Consider the following 25,039-nt stretch of genomic DNA (forward strand, 5'->3'; position numbering starts at 1 on the left):
AATAGACAGGATGGGCAGATGTATATATATACTAGCTAGTCGTATAGTTTGATTTAATTTTAACCATTACAACCCTTCAGACAGTTCTTGTTGTTTATTTTTCTCAAATACATTAAATCATTAATTACAGAGAATAGATGAAGAAGTGAAGAACTAGCCAAATTTTGTTGACTCTCGAACCGACTGTTGAGTTTACATTCAGTTATGAAGATGTGTATTAATTGATATGCTAATTATTACAAGTTTGTAAACTATTTCCGTATATATCTATGTGTTTCAAGTTCTTCTTCGCATTTCTTGGTTTAGTCAAGTAAGGATTTAGCTAGCAACCGCGTACCGTCATTAGCTATATTATTGCTTACCACAGCGCAGTATATCTATACGTCTTGAAATATGCTGGTTGCTTCTGTTTTACAGTACTTACGGTCAGAGGCTTCCGGAAAAGATCATATGATTTTCTAATGCCCACTCTATATTTCACCTCCCTCACGCATATACCACGTGCTACAGACCTGTATGTCTACATGACATGCATATATTGAGATCTAAACCGACATTTAAAGATAGCTGGCTACGAGTTTTTACAATAAACTATCTAGCTGGTTATATTTAGGTTAGAATGAAAGGTTTTGATCGAGCAGCAAAGATTGTAGAAGATTTCGAAAATCATGAAGTTTGATCAGTCTTGATCATTTAATTTGCACTTCCGATCTGCACATTATTAATTTGTATAAACTCACAAGTTACTTCATAATAGTGCAAATAACAGTTCTAATGTAAGATTAATATTAGGATTGAGCCCTAGTGTAAGAGTGAGGTAAACCAATATATAATAGCTAGTGACTGATCAATTATTCGATCACAACCTGTGATTAAATATTGTCCTTGGCTTTACAAACATCAGTAACTTAATTAATGAACCATGAATTAAAAAGAAATTAAACCAGTTTCTCTGCTAGCTAGTTGATCAGGATTCAGAGATGAATCTATAAAATAAAGAGAAGAATATTAGTTTGTTCATGGCGATTCGCAAGATAAGGATACAGCCATACAAGCATGTGTAGGTTTGCTTTGAGATTTGAATAAATTCTTAATTCTCACATCTGACCACCTTCTTCTGCTTCGATCTCTTTCCCTTGAGTACTAACGATACGACAAAACAGAAAGGAAGGAATCACCGGAATCAACGCCGTTTAGGCTGACGTGCCCCGTCACATTGCATCGAATATCTTTGTTTAAGCGAACAAGGGAATAATAACAATAAAATGCCAATTCATGCATGGCGCGCCTTCCCTTCATCATCCTCGTCGTCTAGGGTTTCTGGTTTCTGTGAATGAATTCTGGCAATAAAAATGTGTTATTGTGTGATACGAGACATGCATTTCTCTTCTCAAGGCCTCGGAAATTAAAGCAAGACGATCAGGCTAGGGTTGGCAAGCTGACAGCTAGCTGGCAAATAGTTACTCATTCTCCCAGGCCCTCCAATAATATGATCATGATGAGATAATGATCAAGGTTCAAGCAAACTAGCTGATCGATCGATTAACAATAATTTATGCAGGTAGTCGATCCCTTCAAAACACAAATCAAAAGGTTTCTTTTCTTTCTCTCACTTTTGGGTAAATACAGGCACCATTGATCAAATATTCTACAGATCGATGCCGGTGAAATGATGTCAAAAGTTTATTTAGAGAAGAAAATGTAACGACCCTAAAATTTCAAGCCTAAAAACTCAAAATTTCAAAGTCGTTAGAACACCAAAACAATCTCAATGAAATCGAAATCATTTAACGTGCACAGCGGATCATCACTGAGTTCTCAATACAACTCAGAAAACCAATTATTACAAACCAAACTTATAATTCAACATTATATCAGTTGGAAATGTATAATCCTCACAAGATAGTCACACCAAATCCTCACGCAAGCTGGAGATAAATAACTTCAAGTCCTCTGAGCGGTCCGTCAATTCCCGCTAATCCACACATGCGGAGTTATCCACTACACCATCGAATTGGTGCACCGGGATTGTAAACACAAACCCGGTAAGCTTTACAGCTCGTATGAGTCAAATGAAAATATATAACTCGCATATCAATATTTACGAAAATCCACAAATCAAACAAATATAAATGCATTCATGAGTCAGTGGACGGCCCATCTGGTTGTCCCAAAGAAAAAGAACCGCTCATGAGAAATTAAGTAACCCTTCTGGTTACTCAAATGCATTTATAATACGGGTACCAAGAACGCTGGTACACATCTGTTACCCCTCTCGTAATACACCGCCGATATTGGATAGCCACCCGCTACCCAACATCCAAAACAATCTGAGTACCCATGAGCAGATAACCACCCGTTACCTCACATGCAGTACTAAGGCAGACAGACTAGAGCTCTAACTGTATCGTAACTTTCGCCCGGCCAAAGGCTAGGTTCCGACTTGCCAAACACGTACAATAATCTCACATCATATTGTACCAATCACGTCCGAAGACAAATCAACATTTTAACAATCTCAATGTTAAAAATCACGTACAATAATCTCACATCATATTGTACCAAAAATCATGTCCGAAGACAAATCAACATTTTAACAATCTCAATGTTAAAATCACGTACAATAATCTCACATCATATTGTACAAATCAAAATCACATGCTCGATATTTAAATCTCGTCATCGAAATGACATAATCACGATAAAATCATAACAGTATATTATATAGCAAACTATATATATATATATATGTACATATTTACCATTTATACAATATATATATAATCCATTATATCGTATACATGTCATATTTCATAAACACGTCCGAAGACAAAACATTTTAACAAACTCATGTTAAAACCACGTACAATAATCACACCTCATATTGTACAAAAATCACATCACATGCTCAACATTTAATTCTCGTCATTCGAAATGACCAATTCTAATGAATTCATAACAGTATATAATATAGCAAACTATATATATATGTACTTATTACCATTTATACGATATATATGTAATCCACTATATTGTATACGTGTCGAAATTCAATATTAAAAACTCTTGCAAAACTCTTGGAATCACCGCAAGGGTAGATTCGTAAATAAGTGAGATTTTACTCACTTTCTTTCCTGCGTGCAACTTCCACGATCCTGAAAGTAATTTCCTCACTCGTTTCGTCAGTCACCTAATAGCACGATAAATGCTTAGAAAATGATACTTAAAATATCAGGTGATGAGTTCAGCACGGCTAAATGTTGTTCATAAAACATTGTTCACGGAACACTGTTAATGTTTACTAATCACTGTTTTTACTAAACCACTGTTCACAGTTACTGTTTTACCAAAACACTGTTTAAAAGTTACTGTTTTACCATGACACTGTTCACATTTACTGTTACAGACCACTATTTACAGTTACTGTTACAGATCACTATTCACATTTACTGTTACAGATTACTATTTACAGTTACTGTTACAGATCACTATTCACAGTTACTGTTACATATCACTATTCATGCGGAGTTACTATTCATTCGGCGTTACTGTTCATCGACCGCCACCAATCATCACCAAATTTCACCACCACAACCTAAACAACATTTCCAACAATTTCCTAGTTGACACCAAGGTCTAAATCCGAGTCTAAATAGTCCAAACAACGAAGAACATGAAATCGGCACTATTCACAACTCCTAGAAATTGAAATTTTGATTCGGGTACTTACACTTCGATTTGGCTCAATTCCTTTTGTGGGAATGTTGCTGGGACTGAGACAAGCAAAACCCCCCAAGAATCTTGAGCCATGGTGGCCGGAGGAGGCGGCGCCGCCACAGCAGTAACTTCCGGCGGTTGCTACACCGTGTGTGGTTGTCGCCGGAGTGCAAGGCGTAGCCCAAAAGATGGAGCTCGTCGAGCCCGTCAGTTTGATAGGTGACACGACACGAGGCGACGTCGGATGGTGGAGAAATCGGCCGGAGAAAGTTTTTGGGTCGGGTGAACAGTACCCCGATCTGATTTTTAGAAAAAATCTGATTTTCTGATTTTTAATCTCCTCTCCTTCCTTTTATACTATTTCCAAAATCGGAAACGAACTTCCGACGTTAATAACTTTTGCATCCGACGTCCGATTCGAACGCATGACGTGTCCACGAATTCGTATCGATGAGCTCTACGACTTTCGTGAAGGAAGTTTTTGCAACCGAGCGACGTAATAAAAGTCGATCTATACGTTGCGGTAACGTTACGTTTTCTAATTAAACGATCCGAGAACGTTTCCGTTTTTGTTTTGAAATGTCGCAAACCTCCAATTGTCGTCTTGAATTAATTTCACAAGTTTAACACTTAAAAAATACTCGACATTTAGTTTCTAAAAATTCGGGTTATTACAGAAAATCAAGGAATGAGGTCAGACCATACGCATGAAACCTCGAAAAACCCTTAAATCTATCCTTATAAAATTGGCGGATAGGCTGATACCTTAATTTCTTAATAAGGGTCAGTAACTCTGTATATGTATCTCAGTATATGTTAACTTTCTAATTCATTACATTATATGCATGTCTGTCTATGAAGGTTGATATGTAATTGCCTCCTTGGCTTGAATTTGCCCTCTATGAATGAATTCTCACTTCAAGAAAAAATAACCAACTCATGATGGTATTTTCAATGAGTTCCGGCCGGGCGGATTTGTGGCCTCTTGTTTTATAGCTAAAATTATAACCACATTAATGTACATTAGATCTAATAGCAATTAACGGCCGAGATAAGTCATAAGATATAGATTATTATTTATTATTTTTATTTTATTGATTTGGAATCTCTAACCATTAAATACATAATCAATATTAATGATAATGCACGATTTTGGACATTAGTTATCATGAAAAAATTGTTTCCTATTGGAAATCTACTACTGTAAAGGAAAGTAAAACTTGTTCCTCATGAATCAAACTCATACACCAAATATCATACAACACGTCGGAAAGAAAAGAAAAAAATGGTTGAATTGAACTTAATTGCTAAGACGAAATTCAATGACAAATGAAATGAAACAGTACTTATATTTTGATAAATTATTTGATCTTGAACATGCTATTCTCAAGATATCAATGCAGCTCCAAAAATATGCCTGTATAGTCTCCAAGCATTTGGTCTGCTGCTGTAATCTCAAGTTCTTAACCATCCCTAAAGAAATTAGTTCTCAATGTTTTTCCCTTGTCATGTTCGAAAAGAAATGAAAAAACCTGTAGCATAACTATGAACCATGAATATACTGTAATGAATTAGAAAGTTAACATGTCATGCATGTGTGGTTTAAGTGCAGCTTTCATGCGCATCCAAAATCACAGCACCCTAATCCCACCATATTGTTATTTCTCACAAGCACCATCAAAGAAAAATACATGATGGGCCGCAGTGTGCTCCACTGTCTCGTGAGAGTACACACATCATATAAGTAAGCCCAGAAAAGGGCCCATATTAAAAAGCCCACAACCCGACTCGACATTGGTGCAGTCACCCAATTCTAAAGCTCAGATCGTACCCGAAGTCGGAGACTGAGAAATCGAGTCGAGTCTGAGAGAGAGTGAGGAAGAAAGGAGACGGAGGATGACGGTGTTCCACTTCTTCAACTGCGCCATTCTGACGTTCGGTCCTCACGCCGTTTACTACTCCGCTACTCCTCTGTAAGTCTCTCTCTCTCTCTGCTCTTCTTCTTTGGATCTGCTTCACCATTCACTCCAATCCCCGAATTCACTTCATCTTCATCAGCCAAACCCTAACTCGATTTCTATACGACTCAACTAACTATATGTACTGTGCAGATCGGAGTATGATACACTCGGTACCTCCATCAAAACGGCTGTGGTTTATCTCGGAACAGCTCTACTCAAGGTGAGTGTTAATTCTCAAGGTTAATAGTCAAGAGCTCTGGAATTAGGTGCTAATGAAGATTCGGTTTGTTTTAATTCTTGTGTGCAGCTTGTTTGTTTGGCTACTTTTCTCAAGGTGTCTGAGAATGAGAGCTTTGATCCATATCAGGTATTTTCTTCATTTGCTTTGTTATATTAATTCCATGTAGAAATTCAAACTTCATTTGGTGGATGCAAGTTTTCGCTGTTTCGTATTTGTTACAGGTTGTTGTAGTTTTCAGTTATTGGCATTGTAAGAGATTCAGTTTGTAGTTGAATGTATCCTGTGTGGTAAATGAGAGTTAACTAAAGCTCGATTTGCAATTCGCGTCGAGTGTGGTTTTGAGTAGCAATTCACGGATCGTTAATTGCTAGTTTTTGTTTTCAGGAATTGTTGAAAGCTTTGATTGGTTTCATAGATGTTGCTGGCCTTTACTTTGCTTTGACACAGTTGACCCACAGGAATATCTCTCAAACTCATAAGTTTCAAGCAGTGGGACTCGGTAAGTAGTACACTTTTGAAAAACCATAAAGAGGGAAAATCATGAGTTGTTTCAGTGTCTGGAATTATTCTGAAAGCCATATTTGACAGTATATTTTGTGTTGATGGTTTTTCTTTTACTATTCGCAGGTTGGGCATTTGCCGATTCTGTTCTGCATAGATTGGCGCCTCTGTGGGTGGGTGCTAGAGGACTAGAATTTACATGGGATTACATTCTCCAAGGTCTTGAGGCCAACGCAAATCTGGTATTACCTTAGTTTCTGTTGTTCTCATTTAGTTTCCATGTGCCAGCATCCTTAGTAATATAGACTGCTAACTACCAGTTGGAGAGTCCCAGAGTTCGTAATGAATTTCCTGTCGGTCATTTGAGTATGTGTGTCATAGCTCAATATATGATGGTTGAGGATTTAGTTTCTGTTAATCGTAAATCGTAGCTCACCTTTATTGTTTTTCCTTAAGTTAATTGTGTCTTGTATAGGGTGTTTAGGATTTAGGGTTCATCTTAGATCTTTGGAGTAGTATATTTTCTGTTTTATATTAATTAGTTTGCTCTTTATTCAGGTTTTGAGCATATCCCTTGCTGCATTGGGATCTTTGATGTGGCTTCGCAAAAACAAGCCTAAGACACTAATTCCTATAATATACATCTGTGCTGGGATTGTGGCAACCATGCCATCTATCACAAGGTCTGCTACTTAGCTTTGCTAATTTCTACTATCATTTTACCAGAGAAAGAAAAAGAAAAACCCGATTAACTGGTTAGACATGTTTATAATGTGTTACTATTTAGGCTGTAATCTTTCTCTTCTGCCCAACATCCTGTTCTTAGCTTGTTTCCCTTAACATTCTGATCAGTAGGGTTGGTCCTGTTCATACTTGCTACATATAAGAAATACGGTGGGCCTATTTAATATTTCTCCTTTCCTGTCTAACATAGTGATTGTTTGTGTAGCTATCTAAGGCGTGGCCTAGGGTGGCACTTTCCGGAGGTTGTAGGATTTCAACTCTTTACTTCTCTGGTCATGGCGTTCATTAGTTGGCAGCTTTTTGCTGCTTGTCAGAGGCCCTCTGCCTGAAGCAACCAAGCACTGGCGCCTAACACTGGACTGTCAGTTGGGAATGGTCTTTAGATGAGAATAACCTCAGTTGTTCATGACTTCATTCATGTGGTTACAATCTCGTGTCATTATTATAACGCCATTCTGATTCTGATATAGAGGTTATTCTCTTATGTCTAAATTGATCAGCGGATGCTTGGGAACTGAAGGGTATTCACCACAACTCTTGTATCAGTTTTGACTAGTAAAGTTACCAGGATTTGGATGAAGTTGAGATAATTAGGCTTGTGATTAATTTACAACATACTGCATAACTATTTGTTTATTTATTGTAAAAATTGTTCGACATATGTCGAATAAAGTCCGGGAGCAATAACCATGAACATAAAAGATCATCTGCAAAGGTACGCCCACAGAAAGATTAATGCATTAGTTGTTCGGCTCCAAATGAACACGTTCGGATCATCTTGTTCGACACATGTGAAATCTGGTTTTCCTGCCGTATTCGGGAAACAGTAGGTTCTCTAGGTTTACATTTTTCTCTGGCATCTGAATTGCCAAAGTTCTATACTATGGCTTTTTAAAATTATAATAGTAGTCTCAGGGTATAACACATCCCCAAAGCGTACTAGTCTCAGGGTCTTTGACAATCTAAACCAAATGGGAATAATATGACAGAAAAGGATGAAGTTTCCTTTTAAGTTTGATCAACATATTCACATTCATCACAGACAAGGATGATTGCCTGGTAGTCTTGTAGATGAAAAGGTCCGCATAGAGAGAATTTAGTTACCAGACCTATCCACACATGATTAGAGCAGAATACTTGGAAATAGAAAAACTCGCCATACAAATGACTTCATGGATAGTTGAGCTTGAACCATGTATGTCAGAATGCACAAATTCTGGTAGATTACACTAGCTATACTGCATTAGTCAATGGTTCTCCAGTGTGATGATCAAACCCATTCTGATCAGCGGCAGAAATGTTTACTCGCATCTCGTGCTTACCAATAAGTTCAAAAATGCAGATATCTCCGATGTTGACATTATTTCCACGTACAAATGCCATCCACCCGCCACAGAAAGTATGCACCACTCGCCCTTTTGAGTCTGGAACAGAGTTCACCGTCCAAGATTCCCCTTTCGAATTACGAAGCACGATCTCCGTTTTAAAGTTGGGTAAATATTCTGTGGAAAACTGGTATGGGATTTTCTGCAGAATGAATCAGTCCATAACTACCAGCCAGTGCCAAGAAACACTTCAAAATAAAAGTAGAAGCATGTGCATATATAGAAATACAAAACTCACCAATGTATATGACCCACTAATATTGAACTTCTTCATGATCTTGACAAAACTTGGAAAGCTAGAAGTGAAAGATTGAGTTGCCTTTTCTTCATCAAGAGTCAACCTCATTCTTAACTCCGATTTTGACCCTAGTTCATCTACAGCACTTTTTTTCCTCCGAGTAGCTGTCTCCAGTTCATGGTTCAGAAAAACAAGAAGTTAGAAACAAGTGCTGAAACCTGGCATCTTGCCATCCCTACACCACTTTTCATCACTTGTGCCAATTGCATATCAAAGCAATCGTATCTGAATGTTAAAATTTAATTACCTCTGGGACATTAAAGAGTTCCTCAGCAAAATGAATAGCCAAAAACAAGAGCTTTCCAAATAAAAGTAGCACTCTAGATAAACTTAAGGCTCATTTCATCCAAAGATGGCTCCACTTTCTAGTTTCTACCATGTAAGAGCTTGATTAAAAGAATGTAGTTGGAACCCTTACCCAGCTTTTTACTGGCTGTTTTTGTTTGAGCGCAAATTGTGCCTTTGGCAATAGATTTTGATGTACTTCCATGTTTCCTTGTTTCAGCCATCTCTATCTTCCTTAGGCTCTTTGTATGGACTTTCGGAGAGTTCCCCTTGACTTTCTTTGACAAACCTTTCAGAGGCAGCCCAGCACACAACTTACCCGACGTTTCTCCAGTTTGAATATGGACACGAAATTCACACTCGCGTACCAGTTCAAAAATGCACATATCCCCTAGCTTTATGTCATTATAACGTACAAAAGCCATCCATCCTCCACACAGAGTATGACTTGTATGCACTCTTGTAGTTGGCACAGAATTGACAGTCCAACTTTCTCCTTTCAAATTTAGAAGGACAATCTTTACTTTACAGTTCGGTAGATGTGCCACTGAAAATTTATAAGGAATATTCTGCAACGCATAAAGCAGTCAGTGAATCAGAATCACTACCCATGACCACACTTGCACGTAAGAGAAACTATAAAAGCTACATGAACAAAACTAGAGGGAGTAACCCACCAAAGTATATGAACCACTGATGTTGAAACTTTTCATGATTCTCATGAAGTAAGGATTAGAGGAGCTAAATGATTGAGTTACTTCATGTGCCGGAGTCATCTGCATACAACCTCTATCCTTCAAATTATTCTGGATGGCTTGCTTTGCTTTGTATATGACAACATCCAAACCTGCAAGAAAAAATTGAATGTTACAAGTTGCATCTGTTTTTATCATGAATATGGTACTATTAAGTCAACTTCAGCTGAATCTATACAATCACTTTAAGATAACTAACTCTAACTGCAAAACCCAATTTTACAAACAGATATGGGAAAGACAAAGCCAGGCTTTGCAGAATTATCAAGTGGCTAAAAGTTGCTTTTCTGTAGTATATACTCTAAAAATCAGTTGTACAACTTACCCGGAGTTTCATATGGTGTTGATTGCTGGAAAGAAGTTGATTCTTCAAATAACCTGTCAAGTCCACATCCTTCCTCCCTGGCCCTTTTCCGTCCGATAAGTTTTTCATGGTAGCTAGAATTTTGACCACATCGGGTATGAAACGCGGTTTCTTTCTCACACGCAGTTTGATCAAAAACTTGCACAGTGAAATGCAACTCACCATCATATCTGAAAATCAAGAAGTCACCACATTCTAGGGAATGGTCACTCACAAATGCCGGCCAACCATAATGGAAAAACAAATCACCATTGTGTTCTATCAAGTGAACATTCCACACATTCCCGCTGGGACCAGACAACACAACAATCCCAGATGTTCTGCCTTCCATGTGAATCATAAATCTCTCAGGTATTTTCTGCAACACCACATTGCACTCATATCACCATCCATAACGAAACAGAAACCCAGGTAGACAGATAAATAGGCTTCAATGAATATGGTAACCTACCATGGAATTTACAACAGAAAACCTAGTCTACCCACAATCACTGAAAAGAAACACTCTCAAAATGGGAATAAGATTTCACTCCTTAAGCTATAGGTTTGTAAATTCTTAATCTAACCAAAAACCTAGGTAGGAATTTCACATGAGAGACTAACATTGTTGTATATGATATAAAGCACACAGGTATTGAGTAAGATCAACATGTAATTTCAATACACCAACAGTTCTACATTGAAATTTCATATACAAATCAATTAGGAAATTTGATGCTCAAACCCTAATTGAGTAAGTAAGAACAAATATGAAAGAAAAAACAAGTAATACCAGCCGGTCTGAGCTCAAATCAGCAGAGAAGAAGGCAAAGAAGTGAGGCTTTCTCGGATTAGGCATCATTATCCTCAAAGCTACATCACCCATTTCTAAACTTAAACCACAAAAATAACCAAAATAAAGATTTTTATAAACCCTAAGACCAAATCTATGCTTGCCCTACGATTTCGATTTCGATCACATAGGGCACACAGAGAGCATTGATAAAATTACAGGTAATTTCTAAGACATGAAAAAGGCAGAGGTTGATCGATCAGATAAGAACCATGAGAGAGAGAGAGAGAGAGAGAGAGAGAGAGAGAGAGTGATTGCCTGATTGGGCTTTAGAGCTAGCTTCTCTTTCTCCCACACTTGATTTTGCAGCACACGTGCGAACTCGAGCAAGTGATGCAACGTGGATTTCACGCGGGCTAGATCGCGTGACACTGTATGAGCTGAAGACAAGCTATTACACGTGTTGTGGCAGGGACAATTGAATGCTTTGAAGACTGAAGTACAATGTGTTGTGTTGCAATCGTGGACTGTGAACCAATAAGAATTCGCCGCGTGTGCGGATGATTTCACCAGCACACTTGGGTTGGGTTTGCACAAAACATTTTAGTCTGCAGTTGTTGTATTGGGTTTAAAAGTTGCTATCAGAATTTCTTAAGCGCTGTTGTATTAACTTTTAGTCTAGGAAACTTTTACATTACCCGTCATTGTTGAAACAAATACCCAATCTCTTTGTTAAGTGATATAAGTTATTGATGCCACCTTCTTGACAATTAAAATTTTGAGAGAAGAAGTTAGATAAATTAATGTAAAATCTTCATACTTCAAAAGTTTAGATTTTCAATATGAAACTATTATAATTTTAATTATCGAGATTAAGTTAATGAATCTCTCTTAAACGTAAGACAAAATCTATCGACAACTATTTTTTAATCCGCAAAATTAAATCAGCTTTAAACAACTCTAAATGAATCATATTTTCTTAAATCGTTGTTTCAAATATACAATTTCTAGTATGGATAAAATAAGTCAACACCCTAAATTAGTCCAAGTTATCTGAAATTTTGACGCTCAGTGTCTTTGTTGCTCAACATGAAACTTATAAGTTTAAAAAAAAAAAAAAACTAGAAGCAGCATAAGAGTATGGTTGGCAAGTTGATCGGCAACGGCAACCACCGCCTGCCGCCTCAAACAATAAGACAAGCTCTCGAATCCCTGTCACTTGTTAGTCTACTCTCTATTTCCAACACGTCCATCTCCTCAAAGAGTTACAATGTTGTATCATACAAAACCAGAGTGACACTGAGATATAGGGAAAAAGCCAAAACGGGAATCCCTGTAATGAACATAAAAGCAAATACTAAAGATTCAGAAGTGCCAATAACGTCCTAGCTGGGCATATTATCCACCACATTTCACTTTGTGTTCTTTCTTATTATAATCAATCCCTTATTATCTCACTGTCACCAATTTGATTAATAACCTTTCCTTTTCAGCAAATATTATTCATCCCCTGCAATTTGTAACCTCCATTTCTGTTCTGTTATCAGTCTTTGCTGCTGTTTATATTGGGACTAGCTTCACAGTACATCAGGAATGAAAACGCATCATCCCATTTCCTTAGTTTCAAGTTTCCACTAAGAGTGTCAAAATCATATATGGCCACCCTCCACCAATTCCTCCTTGAAATCAGAGCAGTTCCCTTTGCCACCCCTTTATTTCTTGCCGCTGTGTCTTGGCTCTTCTTGTATTACATCCGAGTTTCTTACTTTACCAACAAAAAGATGAGCAATACTTTTGTCAATCTCCCTCCTGTTCCAGGTCTGCCTTGATTTGCATGTCTTTTTTGTTTGTTTGTTTCGGAATTCGGATCATATGGTATTCTCAGCTCAACTGTTGATTTTTTGGGTTTATATGAAATGATGGCTGATTTTGCAGTGGTTCCTGGGCTTCCGGTGATCGGGAATTTGCTGCAACTCAAGGAGAAGAAGCCGTACATGACTTTCACGAGGTGGGCTGAGGAGTATGGCCCTATCTATTCCATCAAGACTGGGGCTTCCACCATGGTCGTTCTCAATAACTCCGAAGTTGCCAAAGAGGTGAACTTTACTTAATTTACTGTTTGTTCTGCTGATCTAAAACCAAAAGAAAATAGAGCGGGTTTTGGTTTGTATGTGACATTTGAATTTCGTTTAAATTGTTGAACGCAAGAGCAGGTTTTTGGTTGAAAGTTGGTTGAGCTCACACTCTGATATATACTCGCAAATAAAAAACTAAACTCTCTGAAACTAATGCAAAAAAGTAGAAATATGTAGACAGTAACTGACTGACTGTGGTAATTAATCAGCTCTCAAAAGAAAGACTGAATCGGTCAAGTGGCAAATGATGTAAGTGATTGTAAGAGTCAAAATTAAGAGTAATCAGAAATTACATGTATATCTTTGAATTAGGATTAACAAATTCTCTTCTTTTTTATTTTTTTATGGGGCTTCCAATATGTTCATGCTTGATAAACAATTGATATGGAGCTGGTTTCATACATAGGATAATGTTACTGCTATGAAATCAGATTGTTTATTTGTCAAATCTTCTTCCTATTGTAATCACTGCAATGTTGTTTCAGGCCATGGTGACCAGATATTCCTCCATCTCAACCAGAAAGCTATCAAATGCACTAAAGATTCTTACTGATGATAAGTGTATGGTTGCAATAAGTGACTACAATGAATTTCACAAGATGGTCAAGCGATACATACTCGCAAATGTTCTTGGAGCCAATGCTCAGGTAAATTGTTATAGTTATATTTTTGTTCTTTTTTGTTTATGCCCTGATCTTGTTCCTATACTCTGGTGCATGTTGTTATAAGTTATAACTGCATTTATAAATTATCAGAAGCGACACCGGAGCAACAGAGATATCTTGAGAGATAATGTTTTGAGCCAATTGCATTCTCAAGTGAAGAGTTCTCCTCAAGAAGCTGTGAATTTTAGAAGAGTTTTTGAGTCAGAACTCTTTGGACTTGCACTGAAGCAGGTGATTTGTTTAAACTTTGTACTTTCTGTAATTATGTTTCCTGGACATGGAATATAATTAATCCGAAAATCAGAAATTTAGTATTAACATGCTAGGGTTATGCAGGCCTTTGGAAAGGACATAGAAAAGCCCATTTATGTGGAGGAACTTGGCACATCACTTTCAAGAGATGAGATCTTTAAGGTTCTAGTGCTTGACATTATGGAGGGTGCAATTGAGGTTGATTGGAGAGATTTCTTCCCTTACCTGAGATGGATTCCTAATAAGGCCATGGAAACAAAAATTCAGCGACTCTATTCCCGCAGGAAAGCAGTGATGACTGCCCTGATCAATGAGCAGAAGAAGCGAATTGCTTCAGGAGAGGTGTCAATCCTTTTCTGTTCTTTCTTCTCAAATTAATGCAGACTCGTTAATTTTTGAAGCGTTGCATTAGTTGTTTGTCTAACTTGACTGATTATGAAACAGGAAATCAATTGTTATATCGACTACTTGCTTTGCGAAGGGAAAACACTGACAATGGATCAAATAATTATGTTGCTGTGGGAGACTGTTATTGAAACAGCAGATACTACAATGGTTACAACAGAATGGGCTATGTATGAAATTGCTAAAGATCTGAAACGACAGGTTTATTTCAGTTCTCTCATTTACTGGTCTGAAAGTTAATGCAATAATTTTTGTTGTTTTTGTTGAATTTGTAACTGATATGATTGCCTGCCTCTATGTATCTGTATCAATTAGGATCATCTCTATCAAGAAATCCAAAAGGTATGTGGTTCGGAGATAGTGACAGAGGAAAAGTTGTCCCAGCTGCCGTACCTGAATGCAGTTTTCCATGAAACTCTAAGGAAGCACAGTCCGGCTGCATTAGTTCCTTTAAGATATGCACATGAAGATACCCAACTAGGGGGTTACTACATTCCTGCTGGAACTGAGGTTCGAAATTATTTCCTTCTGGCTTTTTGATCTTTTTCTTTGAATGTACAGTTTATTGTTATTAGTTCTTTTAGTAACACTTAATGCTGTGCAGATTGCAATAAACATATATGGGTGTAACATGGACAAGCACCAATGGGAAAGCCCCGGGGAATGGAAGCCAGAAAGATTTTTAGACCCGAAATACGATCCAATGGATTTGTACAAGACCATGGCTTTTGGGGCAGGAAAAAGGGTATGTGCTGGTTCCCTTCAGGCAATGTTAATAGCATGCCCGACGATCGGTAGGCTGGTGCAGGAGTTTGAGTGGAATTTGAGAGCTGGGGAAGAAGAAAATGTAGATACCGTTGGGCTGACCACTCACAAACGTGATCCAATGCATGCGATCCTGAAGCCAAGGAGTTAGTCATTCTCTGTAGGCAAGTAAGCCACAGTCGACATGGATTCTGTGATCGTCATCCCCATAATCGCCGGTGGCCGAAGCTATGCTCAAGTTAGTGGACTCTTTTGTGTTTTCAGTTTGTTATGGCCAGTTTTCACAGCCAAACTGGACAAACTTTGTTGCTATGGCAGCTATTCAAATAAGTTGAGAGTAATTTTAAATGTTTTCACAGGTGAAAATTTTTAAATAGACACATCTCTATTGGTTTTCAGAGATATATTAGCATCCTTATTGCTTTTAATCTGGTCTAATCTTCAGTTGCGCCTCTTTTTTGTTCAATAATCTTGCCCATGGATACGTATTAATGTCAGTTCTCGACACTTGGTTGGGAAGAAACTCTATAAGTTTAAGCTGCTGAGTGAAGTATCAAGTATGAATGGATTGAGACTGAGTAACTAGTTATTATCATCATGGTAATACTAGTCTCTATAAACTTTATGTCTGGCCGAAACAAGTAGATCTTAGACTCATTTCATTCCTGAGGCATATACACTGAAAATCTTAGCTAATATATGATTCCTTAACCATTCAGATTAGCAGATTAGGAGTGCTGATCACCTGGTCAACTGTTGAGCATTAGGTGGCGCTCAACAGTCGTCCAATCTGACTGTTTGATTAGATGTTGGAGAGGAGAGATCCCACAACTAAAAAGTGACAAAGAAAATAAAACTTATAAGTGGGTGGATAATAACCAATTGTACTGAGGCCTTTTGTAATTAAAACCCAACACCTGTGAGGTGGCTAAGTTGGGATAATATCGGTACAGTTGGTCCACGGGCCACGCTTGTCGCTGTTTAACTGGTATCAGAGCGGGTCCCTCTCCAGTCGCGCCTCCAATCTTTCGTGGGCCTGAGTTGGGTGCCACTTTGTCATGTCATCGGAGGATTTCCGATTGGATAACCACTAAGTGTCGTTAGTTACTGGACCTGTATGTGGGATGTTAATCTGGCACGTGCAGACCTAAAAATTAGGTTGCACGTGAGGGAGCGTGTTGGAGAGGAGATATCTCACATCTAAGAAGTGACAAAGAAAATAAAGGTTATAAGTTGGTGGATAATAACCAATTGTACCGAGGCCTTTTGTGATTAAAACCCAACACATGTGAGGTGGCTAAGTTAGGACAATATCGGTACAGTTGGTCCACGGGTCACGTTTGTCGCTGTTTAATACTAGACATTGGCTCAGTGTATACCGATAGTGATGGGAGGGAATCTTGATTGAGAGGGCCAGGCCCGACCCACTTTGAAATGGGCTTTGACGTTCATAACTTCACATAACGTCCGGAGATAGAGCTCAGAAATCCGACACTGGTGGAGTAGGCGGTGACAGACTGAGTGAAGTGACGAGTGAGCTATAATTAGTGAGAATCCCCTGTCTTTTACGCTTCCGTTGTTGGAAGTTGTGGGCGTTCGAGTTGCTTTGGTGGCTCGGTGTCGACCATTTTTTCCCGCATGAAGTTGTGGATTCTACCAGCATGTGTGGTTCTATGTGTGGTTCTTTCTTATCTTTCCGGACGCCCTCCTTGATTGAACTAGTACCGGGTTTGGATCTGACGTTCGGGTTCAAATTTATGTTCTTGTCATTTTTTGTTTTATTTTTTATTAGTTAAGTTGTGTCGCTACATATTTCCTTAAATTAGCTCGTCTTTTTATTAGATTTTATCTCAAACTCGAAAGTAAATGAATTAACTTTCGATTTTAAAAAAATGTAGGTAAGCCCAAAGGGTAGAGGTAGGCTAGGCTAGTGTGGAAACTAGAAAAGGAGCGAGAATAGGAATAGGACTAGACTATCGTATTGGCAGAAGAGAACAGTGAGTTCTGTCTGGGCATAGCTTGCCTCCCACGCTGCCCTGACACCCATCATATTGTCCCTTCTCCATTTCCCTATTTTTATTTTCTGGTGAGAACACAAACTTGACTTCTATGTCTGAACTTGGGTTGCCCGCAAAGGTTTTACCCTCCCTTCTATTATTTTCTCCTCGTTACTGAAAAAGTACGTTTTTTTAACAATAAAAAAAAGTAGATAAGTAGTGAGATTTTTTTTTCAGTTTTAAGACGTTTTCTATTTTAGGTCTGAAAGCAAATCCACCATAGGACAACTCCTAATGTTTTACGGTGGTACACTGTTGCATACTGAAGTACAGAGATAAATCTAGAAATCGGGACTTAGGGTATCTCCACGACTAAAGATAATACCTCCGGTTTGGGAGTAATCTTTGACGGTGGACCATGTGAAATGGTTCTAACCCATAATTTCACCGGGTGTCCTGGCCACAGTAATATCTTCAATCCCCAAACTCAGGCCTATATTATGACCGAGTTAGAAACAAATAGATGTGTAATGACTCCATTAAAGATCGAACCCATGACTAATATCACGTTTAAACTCTAATGAAATAGTTGCCGCGGTTAGAAAACACTACAGCACACCCCATAATTTTAATGAGAACATATTTAAACCAACAACAAAAGAATTGAACTAAATTATCGATATAGTTTTATCTTGTGTATATATTAACTTTAGAGAATGAACTCCACACACGAAAGTGTGTAAATCACATAGATATTAATTTTCAATGTCATTATTATTTCTTGACATCGTTGTAGCGGTTGAATAATGTGAACATTTATTATCTCGGTTTATGAATAATTGATGTTATTTACTCGACTGAGATTCATATTTTTGTCGGTTTTTTTGGTGATGATATTTTTGTCGGTTTTTTTGGTCGGTTTTTTTGGTGATGATATTTTTGTCGGTTTAGTTATACAAAATGACTTGTTCTGTATAAATACCTCATTATTTTCTCATCAATGTGGCAATAAAAGAAGAAGAAATAAAAGACAAAATTATGAAAAGAACATAGTACTGTGTTCTCAGTTTCTCACTGATGGTCTGATTCGTTTTGCGAGAAGAGATGGAGTAAGATTCACGCCACCACCTATTGCCCAGCATAAGCCTACACTCCAGCTACTACTAGCTCATATCACATTTACCCATCACCGCACAATTCCTGCACCAATCACTATTCACCACGACAAACATCCCCAGTGAATTAGGGGATAAGTACTAACAGTTAAATTTATTTAAACCCTCGACAGTGCAGTTAAAATAGTGGCGACTGGAGACTGACCCACACGTTGCGCCACCGTGAATGTCGTACGTACACACCAAACCACACCACCACTCAACTCCGTCTACCTCCCTTAAATATATAAAACCCCTCCTTCCTTCACATCCCACTTTTTTATTTCTCCACAAAACCAAACCCAAACAGTTTCACTCTTCACATTCACCAACCTAGTCACCATGGCCACTTCTCCTCCTGAATTTCCCGACATCATACGGCCAGGGCTGATCCAGAGCATGGCTCCTTATCCAACGCCGTCCTCCGCCGAGCCACTTCCCTGCCCCCGCTGCAACTCCTCCAATACCAAGTTCTGCTACTACAACAACTACAACCTCTCTCAGCCCCGCCACTACTGTAAGGGATGCCGCCGCTACTGGACTCAAGGTGGGACCCTCCGTGACGTCCCCGTCGGCGGTGGAACTCGCAAGAAAGCCAAGCACTCTCACCGCGCGTCCTCCTCCAACTCCTCCAGCTCGCCTTCATCCTCCTCCCTCACCCACGAGACCGCACCTTACAAACCCTCTTCCGACTCGGCGGTTGAAAAGCTGGAGTTGCCTTCCGTCCAACAACAACTCCTGAACCTTAACGACAACGTTCATGAAGGAGGGGTTTCCTTTTCGTCTCTGATAATGGAGAACTCGCAGGAACAACCTGGGTTCTTGTCTCTTGGTGGGTATGGTTACGAGTCGGGATTTGTCCATGGGTTCCAGCAAGGTTACGGGTACGGCACCAGAGCATCAGTGCTTGATTTTTCGGGTGAGATGGTCGGAGGTTTTGGTTGCTACTATGGTGCTCCTGTGGCTGCTGCGGCTTCTTCCGGGTTCGACATCAACACGTGGCAGATGGCGGTTGCTGATCATGGAGATCAAGGTGTTGGATTGGCTGGTTGGCCGGAGGTTCAGATTCTCAATTCCATGCCAGCTGTCACCGGTGGTAGTGGTGGTGCTGGTCTCAAGGAAGAAAAGGTGGTTGAGTCCTCCACTAGCCCTTGTCTTAATTCCCCTGCATTCTAGTGAGGAATGAGCAATGTTCTTTTGAGGTTGAGAAGCAATTTTTGTATCTAGGCCAGTCTCTGGTGCAGGGTTTGTAGTATAATATGGTAGGTATAACGGTTTAGGTTGCTAATGGTAGTTGCTTGTGATGCATCGGTTTGATATATCCCGGTAAATGAACATGAACACGAATTTCATTAGGGTTTTTTTTGGTGTGTTGCATGGCCTTGCTTTGCTTTGCTTGGGAGTAGCTTGCTGTAGCTATGTAAATCTTTTGGTACTACTTAGAGCAAATCCACCGTTGGGTCATCTTGGGTGAAGACCTGGGCCACGGGCATCAGTTTTCGCCCGTTTGGTTAATGACTTGGTCGCACATTTATAAATTATTAAATTGTATTACTTTTTCTTTGTTATTATTAATAAGGGGATATAAATAAATTATGATACGTAATTATATATAGAGAATATTGTAAAGTTGTTTATAATTTTATTTTTGGCCTAGGGTCAAAATTTAGAAAAAAATATCCCAGTTATTTCATATTTTATTTATTTATTTCATTACTAGTATTTATTAAATTGATTATTAATTTATAGTATTTAGATTTAAATATGAGTTGAATTAAATAGTGAAGATAAAAACATTAATGAGAGGAAAGACCTGGGTCACAAAAATGGGTGTCCTGGGTCTGACCCAAGGGAGCAAAGACCGGGGTCTTTTTTTTTGGTGAGTAGTGGAAACTTAATTTTTCTACTTGGGTCTTTGGATAATGTGGATTAAGACCACGTCCTAAAAAATGGAACGGTGGACCTGCTCTTAGTATTGAGTCTTGGGACTTGAATTGAAGTCTTGCTCCATCATTTTATCTGTTTTGCTTCTCAATGTCAGCAATAATATCAACTTGACAACGGTTTCAAGGAAGCCGCAGTTCATCCTAGCTAGTTGCCTAGTTGGGTATGCCGTATTTAGTTCATCGCAGCATACAGTTGCAATCCTCCTAGGGGGGTTTTCGCCTGAGCTGTTGGCCTGATGCAGTGTTACTCGTGATCAGCTGCATGGTCTCCTTCCCCTGTTAGTCCCTTTCTACTTCTCTCCAATTGTGTACAATGACCAAGATCAAAGTCACAATCTACCCCAGCTAGATAGCAAACTACACACACAGACCACTGGCACTTGATACAGCTTCAGAATCTCTGAGAAATAAAGCACGAGAGTTTGGGTTCGGCGATGGCGAAGGCGATGGCAATTTCCATTTTCGATACCTAACCTCCATCATCCTAGATTCCTAGAAAGAGAGCACCATCTCTGCTACAGATGGGCCTTGTAACATCGGTACGAGTAAGCCCACTAACAATTGATAAATTAATAGTAACACTGCCCTATCTAGGACGTCGCTGAACTAGCGTGCGTGGTCGTTTACCTCCATCATCTAATGTGAGCCAGAGGTCATGTAGTCCGGCATGCGATGCAACTCTAGAATGCAAATTTTTAAAACTACAGGAGATCGAGAAGCAATTCTTTGTGGAATTGCTGCTTATAACTTATCAGAGTTCGGAAGAAGACGATCATCCAGATTTCTCCATCGATGCAGATACCCACGGCAACATAGCTAGGTTGGTAAATCATAATTCTGATTCAAACTTGTATGTGTGTTCCATTTGGTACTTAGATGTCATCAATTGTGCATCGAATTGGGCTATAAGTTATGATGAAAACTTTTGTTAATAATGTTAATACCATGATGAAAATCAAATTATAGATGAACCCTAGTATCCCAGAAGAAAACTCTCATTATGCAAGTCTATTACAGTTTTTACCATAAACAACATATATGCACCACAACTAGGACATTAACTTTGAAGTAACACATAGTGAAAGATTGTAACAAATATAGCAGATTTCTTAAGCAGAGAAGTGAACTGTCTGTCAACCAAGCTCAGGTAGGCGGCTTGAAGAACTTCAATTTGAGTCCGCTATTGACCATACTCCAGATGCCTCCAATTGAAAAGGCCAAACTGAAGGCAATCCCCAACCAGCCTAAGATCCAATTAAAATACCAATTGAAGCTGTATTTGGTGGGCTTTTTTATGAGAACCCACATGAAGCAAGGGTAGGCAAATGTGACTGGGAGGGTTAGTCCTCCCAATAGCCCGGCAAGACTGGACAGGAAAGGCAGCGCCACCCCTATGAAAAATGAGATGAAGCCGTAGAATACTCTGAAACCAGAACGGACCCAGATCGAACAGGGGCGGTTGGTACGACTAGTGTAACCAGCTTCAAAACTGTCGAATACAGGCATGGAGTATATCTGAAAGCTGCTCAGACAATTGAACACAACTAATAGGAAACACATTGCAAGTAGTCCTCTGGAGATGTCATGACTATGGAATGCATATAATGCATTCAGTATCCCTCCAGAAGGCATCTGTAACATTATGAAACATGTAAATAAATTATAGAACTAAAAAAATGCAACCATATGCAATATGTGATGAAATGTTAACAAGGAAGATAAATAAGTTTGTTGTGGGTGCATGTAGTATTTTAGCATGTATACATGTAGCTACTATAATCTGAAGCATGCACCTGAATAAAGCACCTAATATTAATATTCAAACATGCCGAGGTATTGCAAGGTTAGCCAGAAAGCTTACAAGGTTTCCATATGCCCAGAATCCTCCAATTGCAACAGGGAACACACACATGGCGATCAAGACATAGGCTACCTTTGCCCCTTTCCACATGGGTACATGAGCTGGGTGTTTAAAGGTTGATGGCATAGTTGCCTAAACAAGTAAATGAAATTTTTAGGATAAGAAAAAGTGAAAACGATTAGTTACGTATAGATGTTAACAAGACAGAGATATTGAATGAATATATTACCTGAATCTCCAGAACTAAGTTGTGGCCTCTGAATGCAAAGGCTATTATACCTAGTGCATTCAAGGCTGCAAAGAGGGAAGCAGAGAAAGATGGTAATGGAAGCGATTCATAAGACATTGTGGGTGGTCTTGGTTGGCTTACAGAGAGGACCCAAACCATTGTCGAATAAGTGATGGCTGTGACAGCTCCTACTAATGAAAGTCCGGCTATTGAATTGAGATTCGGAAGCTGAGACAGAACGATACACAATGAGGTGAATACTAGGTACCACTCCACTGTTGTTAGGGGATTTGATGAACAGAGAGGCCCGCAAACAATCTGGAAAAATAGCTTCATGGTCTCTCCTCCAATGAGAATCAAAGCGGTTGCAGTTCCTGCTGATAGGTACACGGTAGGGAAAAGAGCAAGCCAAACACCCAATCTTTCCCCTGCAAAATAGGAAATGCATATGCAATGGCATACATTAAGCACTTGTTCATAAGTTAAGATCAAGCATTGCAGCCATTAAATAAAAGTACTTACCAAAGGCTGCTTGAGCAAGCTCCACATATCTGTTGTACCTCTTTCCAGGAACAGCTTCATGTAGCTGAACTAGAATCCACAATGTGTATAGCTGCCAGAAGTAGGCGATGGTTAGGGAAAGAGTTCCCCAACTCCTGTGAAACAATAATTCAAGACAAGAAAAACCAAGTCAATTTTATTTAACCAGTTCAGATCTTTTACTCGGTGGTTTTGTTTCATCATAATTTCAGGTACCTTAAAACTTTAGATATATATCTGAATTCAATCATATTAAAGATTAAGTTGACCAGAATGGAACATAATTGAGCTGAATTGGATGTGAAGAAATATAAAAGCAATACCTATATAATTCACCTTCTTTATAATTAACAAGAAACAATTTGGATGTGAAGAAATATAAAGCACTGTAACAAAGGGAATACTGTAACAAAGGTATAAAGGCTCCTCTATTGTTAAAGGAAGAAGAAGAATTATGATCGGACCCAGTAAGAGATATTTCCACAATCTGTGGGAAAGCAAAAGATAAAGTGACAGAAATGACTTTCCTGAAGGATGTTCTCTATGTCTTTTTAAACATGAAAACCTGTTCATAATTATCATTATCATTCTTAGCAACAAATGCAACCACTTTATCCCTTTAGACCCACAATCCATAAACTTTAGTCAAAATCCTCACCGGCAGCAGGTGAGGAACAGACAGATCATACAAATATTAAGACCCCCCATTAGAATCATTAGCAATTAATCACAATCAAGCACAAAATGCCAACAATAGTTTGAAAAAAAACTGTATAATTTGCTTAATGTGAAAATGAATATCAGAACAGGGTAAAGAGATGAATTGAAATTACCAGCCAAGAAATGAGAAGGCGACAGGAAGAACCAAAGCCTGGAATCCAACACCAGCATTGAGGTTGTGGAACGCAGCGTAGTGAGCATTTCCATTGCGAGACTCGGTGATGGGAAGCCAAGCGTCCTGAGGGTTGAGCTTGGTGAGGTGTCCCATCTCCTCCAGATAACCCTTCATGTTGATCAGAACCCTCTTCATCGGAGTCCCAATGGGGCTCAAGAACCTAGGCGATATGAACGACGTCGGAGTCCACGCCGACGACTTTGCCTCCTTGGACGGCGGCCTCGGCGACCTCTGCCCTGAGGGTGTCTGTATCTCCGGCGTGGACACCCCTCGTGGCGTGGCCGGAATTGAAATGAGCTCCGTCTCCGGCCTCTCGTCCATTTCGCTGTATCTTCTTCTTCTTCTCTAACTAGCTAACTAGCCAGAGCTTAATCAAAGAGCTAGCTACTAGCTAGAGACTTGTATGTCAGTAGCTGTGTCACTCAAACTCACACTCAAGTTATGTTTGTGACTTTGTGTAGCTTTGTATAAATAATAGAGGGGAGTGAAGATCGAAGCACGGGAAGGGCGGAGTGGTATATTTGTATATATATAGATATATAGATACAGGTAATAATGAAAATATTAAAATGGTGTAAAAATGGTGGTGGAGTTGGAAACTTGGAGGTAGCTGTTTGTTTGCTCTCTCTGGTTTTTGGGTTTCAGGAGTACTGAGGGTAGTGTCGGAGCAGATAGGTAGCTATGAGGGTCAGTGAGTAATCATAGCCAGGGGGAATGGGGCCTTTGAGTGTAAGTGAGTGAGTGTGAATGAATGAGTGAGACTGATGAGACGCGATCGAATATGGAGACGAGGATGTGAGTTTAAGCATAAAAGTTTGAATAGTTTCTTAACCTCTTGCCCTCTTCTCTTGTGTAACGTATAACTTATGGTGGACCGCCGCCCACGGTGGCGATAGAGGTGTTTACCTCCGTGAACAAGACCGAGCTAGCCACAACGTCGTGTGCGTTATTTTGGAGGAGGGCGGCGCCGGTTAGGTCAAACAGTCAAGGGTGGTGAAGTGAGAAGAGGGACCCACAAGCTCTGGGGACTCGCGGAATTTGCGGGTTATGGAGGCACGCGACGTGAAGAGCGTGGAGGATGGGGAAATGATGATAGAGACATTATTATTGTTCATGGTGTTTGGCGTGTGGACAAGCTTTTCGAGTCTACTCTCCACAAGTTACTAAGTGAT

At 39.2% G+C, this 25,039-nt stretch overlaps 5 protein-coding genes across 5 annotated transcripts; 3 read left to right on the plus strand and 2 right to left on the minus strand.

Moving 5' to 3' along the window:
- The first annotated feature begins 5,549 nt into the window (after positions 1-5,549).
- Positions 5,550-7,870, plus strand: LOC126782046 (uncharacterized). The gene is made up of 7 exons (XM_050507199.1): positions 5,550-5,690; positions 5,829-5,898; positions 5,986-6,045; positions 6,304-6,418; positions 6,547-6,662; positions 6,979-7,103; positions 7,370-7,870. Exons 1-7 carry the CDS (start codon positions 5,614-5,616, stop codon positions 7,491-7,493), a joined length of 687 nt encoding a protein of 228 aa, XP_050363156.1. The 5' UTR covers positions 5,550-5,613; the 3' UTR covers positions 7,494-7,870.
- A 295-nt stretch (positions 7,871-8,165) lies between these two features.
- Positions 8,166-11,315, minus strand: LOC126782044 (B3 domain-containing protein Os03g0620400-like). Its single transcript, XM_050507198.1, has 6 exons — positions 11,024-11,315; positions 10,213-10,609; positions 9,810-9,979; positions 9,266-9,701; positions 8,788-8,951; positions 8,166-8,691 (listed from the first exon to the last, which is right to left on the minus strand). Exons 1-6 carry the CDS (start codon positions 11,114-11,116, stop codon positions 8,398-8,400), a joined length of 1,554 nt encoding a protein of 517 aa, XP_050363155.1. The 5' UTR covers positions 11,117-11,315; the 3' UTR covers positions 8,166-8,397.
- A 1,196-nt stretch (positions 11,316-12,511) lies between these two features.
- Positions 12,512-15,752, plus strand: LOC126782957 (ent-kaurene oxidase, chloroplastic). Its single transcript, XM_050508315.1, has 8 exons — positions 12,512-12,841; positions 12,959-13,119; positions 13,644-13,805; positions 13,914-14,054; positions 14,160-14,417; positions 14,520-14,681; positions 14,796-14,990; positions 15,085-15,752. The coding sequence occupies exons 1-8, from the start codon at positions 12,679-12,681 to the stop codon at positions 15,394-15,396; spliced, it is 1,554 nt and encodes a 517-aa protein (XP_050364272.1). The 5' UTR covers positions 12,512-12,678; the 3' UTR covers positions 15,397-15,752.
- LOC126784359 (dof zinc finger protein DOF1.6) lies at positions 15,430-19,572 on the plus strand. Its single transcript, XM_050509821.1, has 2 exons — positions 15,430-15,604; positions 18,707-19,572. Exons 1-2 carry the CDS (start codon positions 15,430-15,432, stop codon positions 19,570-19,572), a joined length of 1,041 nt encoding a protein of 346 aa, XP_050365778.1.
- Positions 19,573-21,333: 1,761 nt separating this feature from the next.
- On the minus strand, positions 21,334-24,248 carry LOC126785384 (lysine histidine transporter-like 8). The gene is made up of 5 exons (XM_050511057.1): positions 23,806-24,248; positions 22,955-23,088; positions 22,433-22,860; positions 22,204-22,335; positions 21,334-21,974 (listed from the first exon to the last, which is right to left on the minus strand). The coding sequence occupies exons 1-5, from the start codon at positions 24,186-24,188 to the stop codon at positions 21,486-21,488; spliced, it is 1,566 nt and encodes a 521-aa protein (XP_050367014.1). The 5' UTR covers positions 24,189-24,248; the 3' UTR covers positions 21,334-21,485.
- Positions 24,249-25,039: the final 791 nt, after the last annotated feature.

The sequence above is a fragment of the Argentina anserina genome, chromosome 2, assembly GCF_933775445.1.
Source record: "Argentina anserina chromosome 2, drPotAnse1.1, whole genome shotgun sequence".
NCBI lineage: Eukaryota > Viridiplantae > Streptophyta > Magnoliopsida > Rosales > Rosaceae > Argentina > Argentina anserina.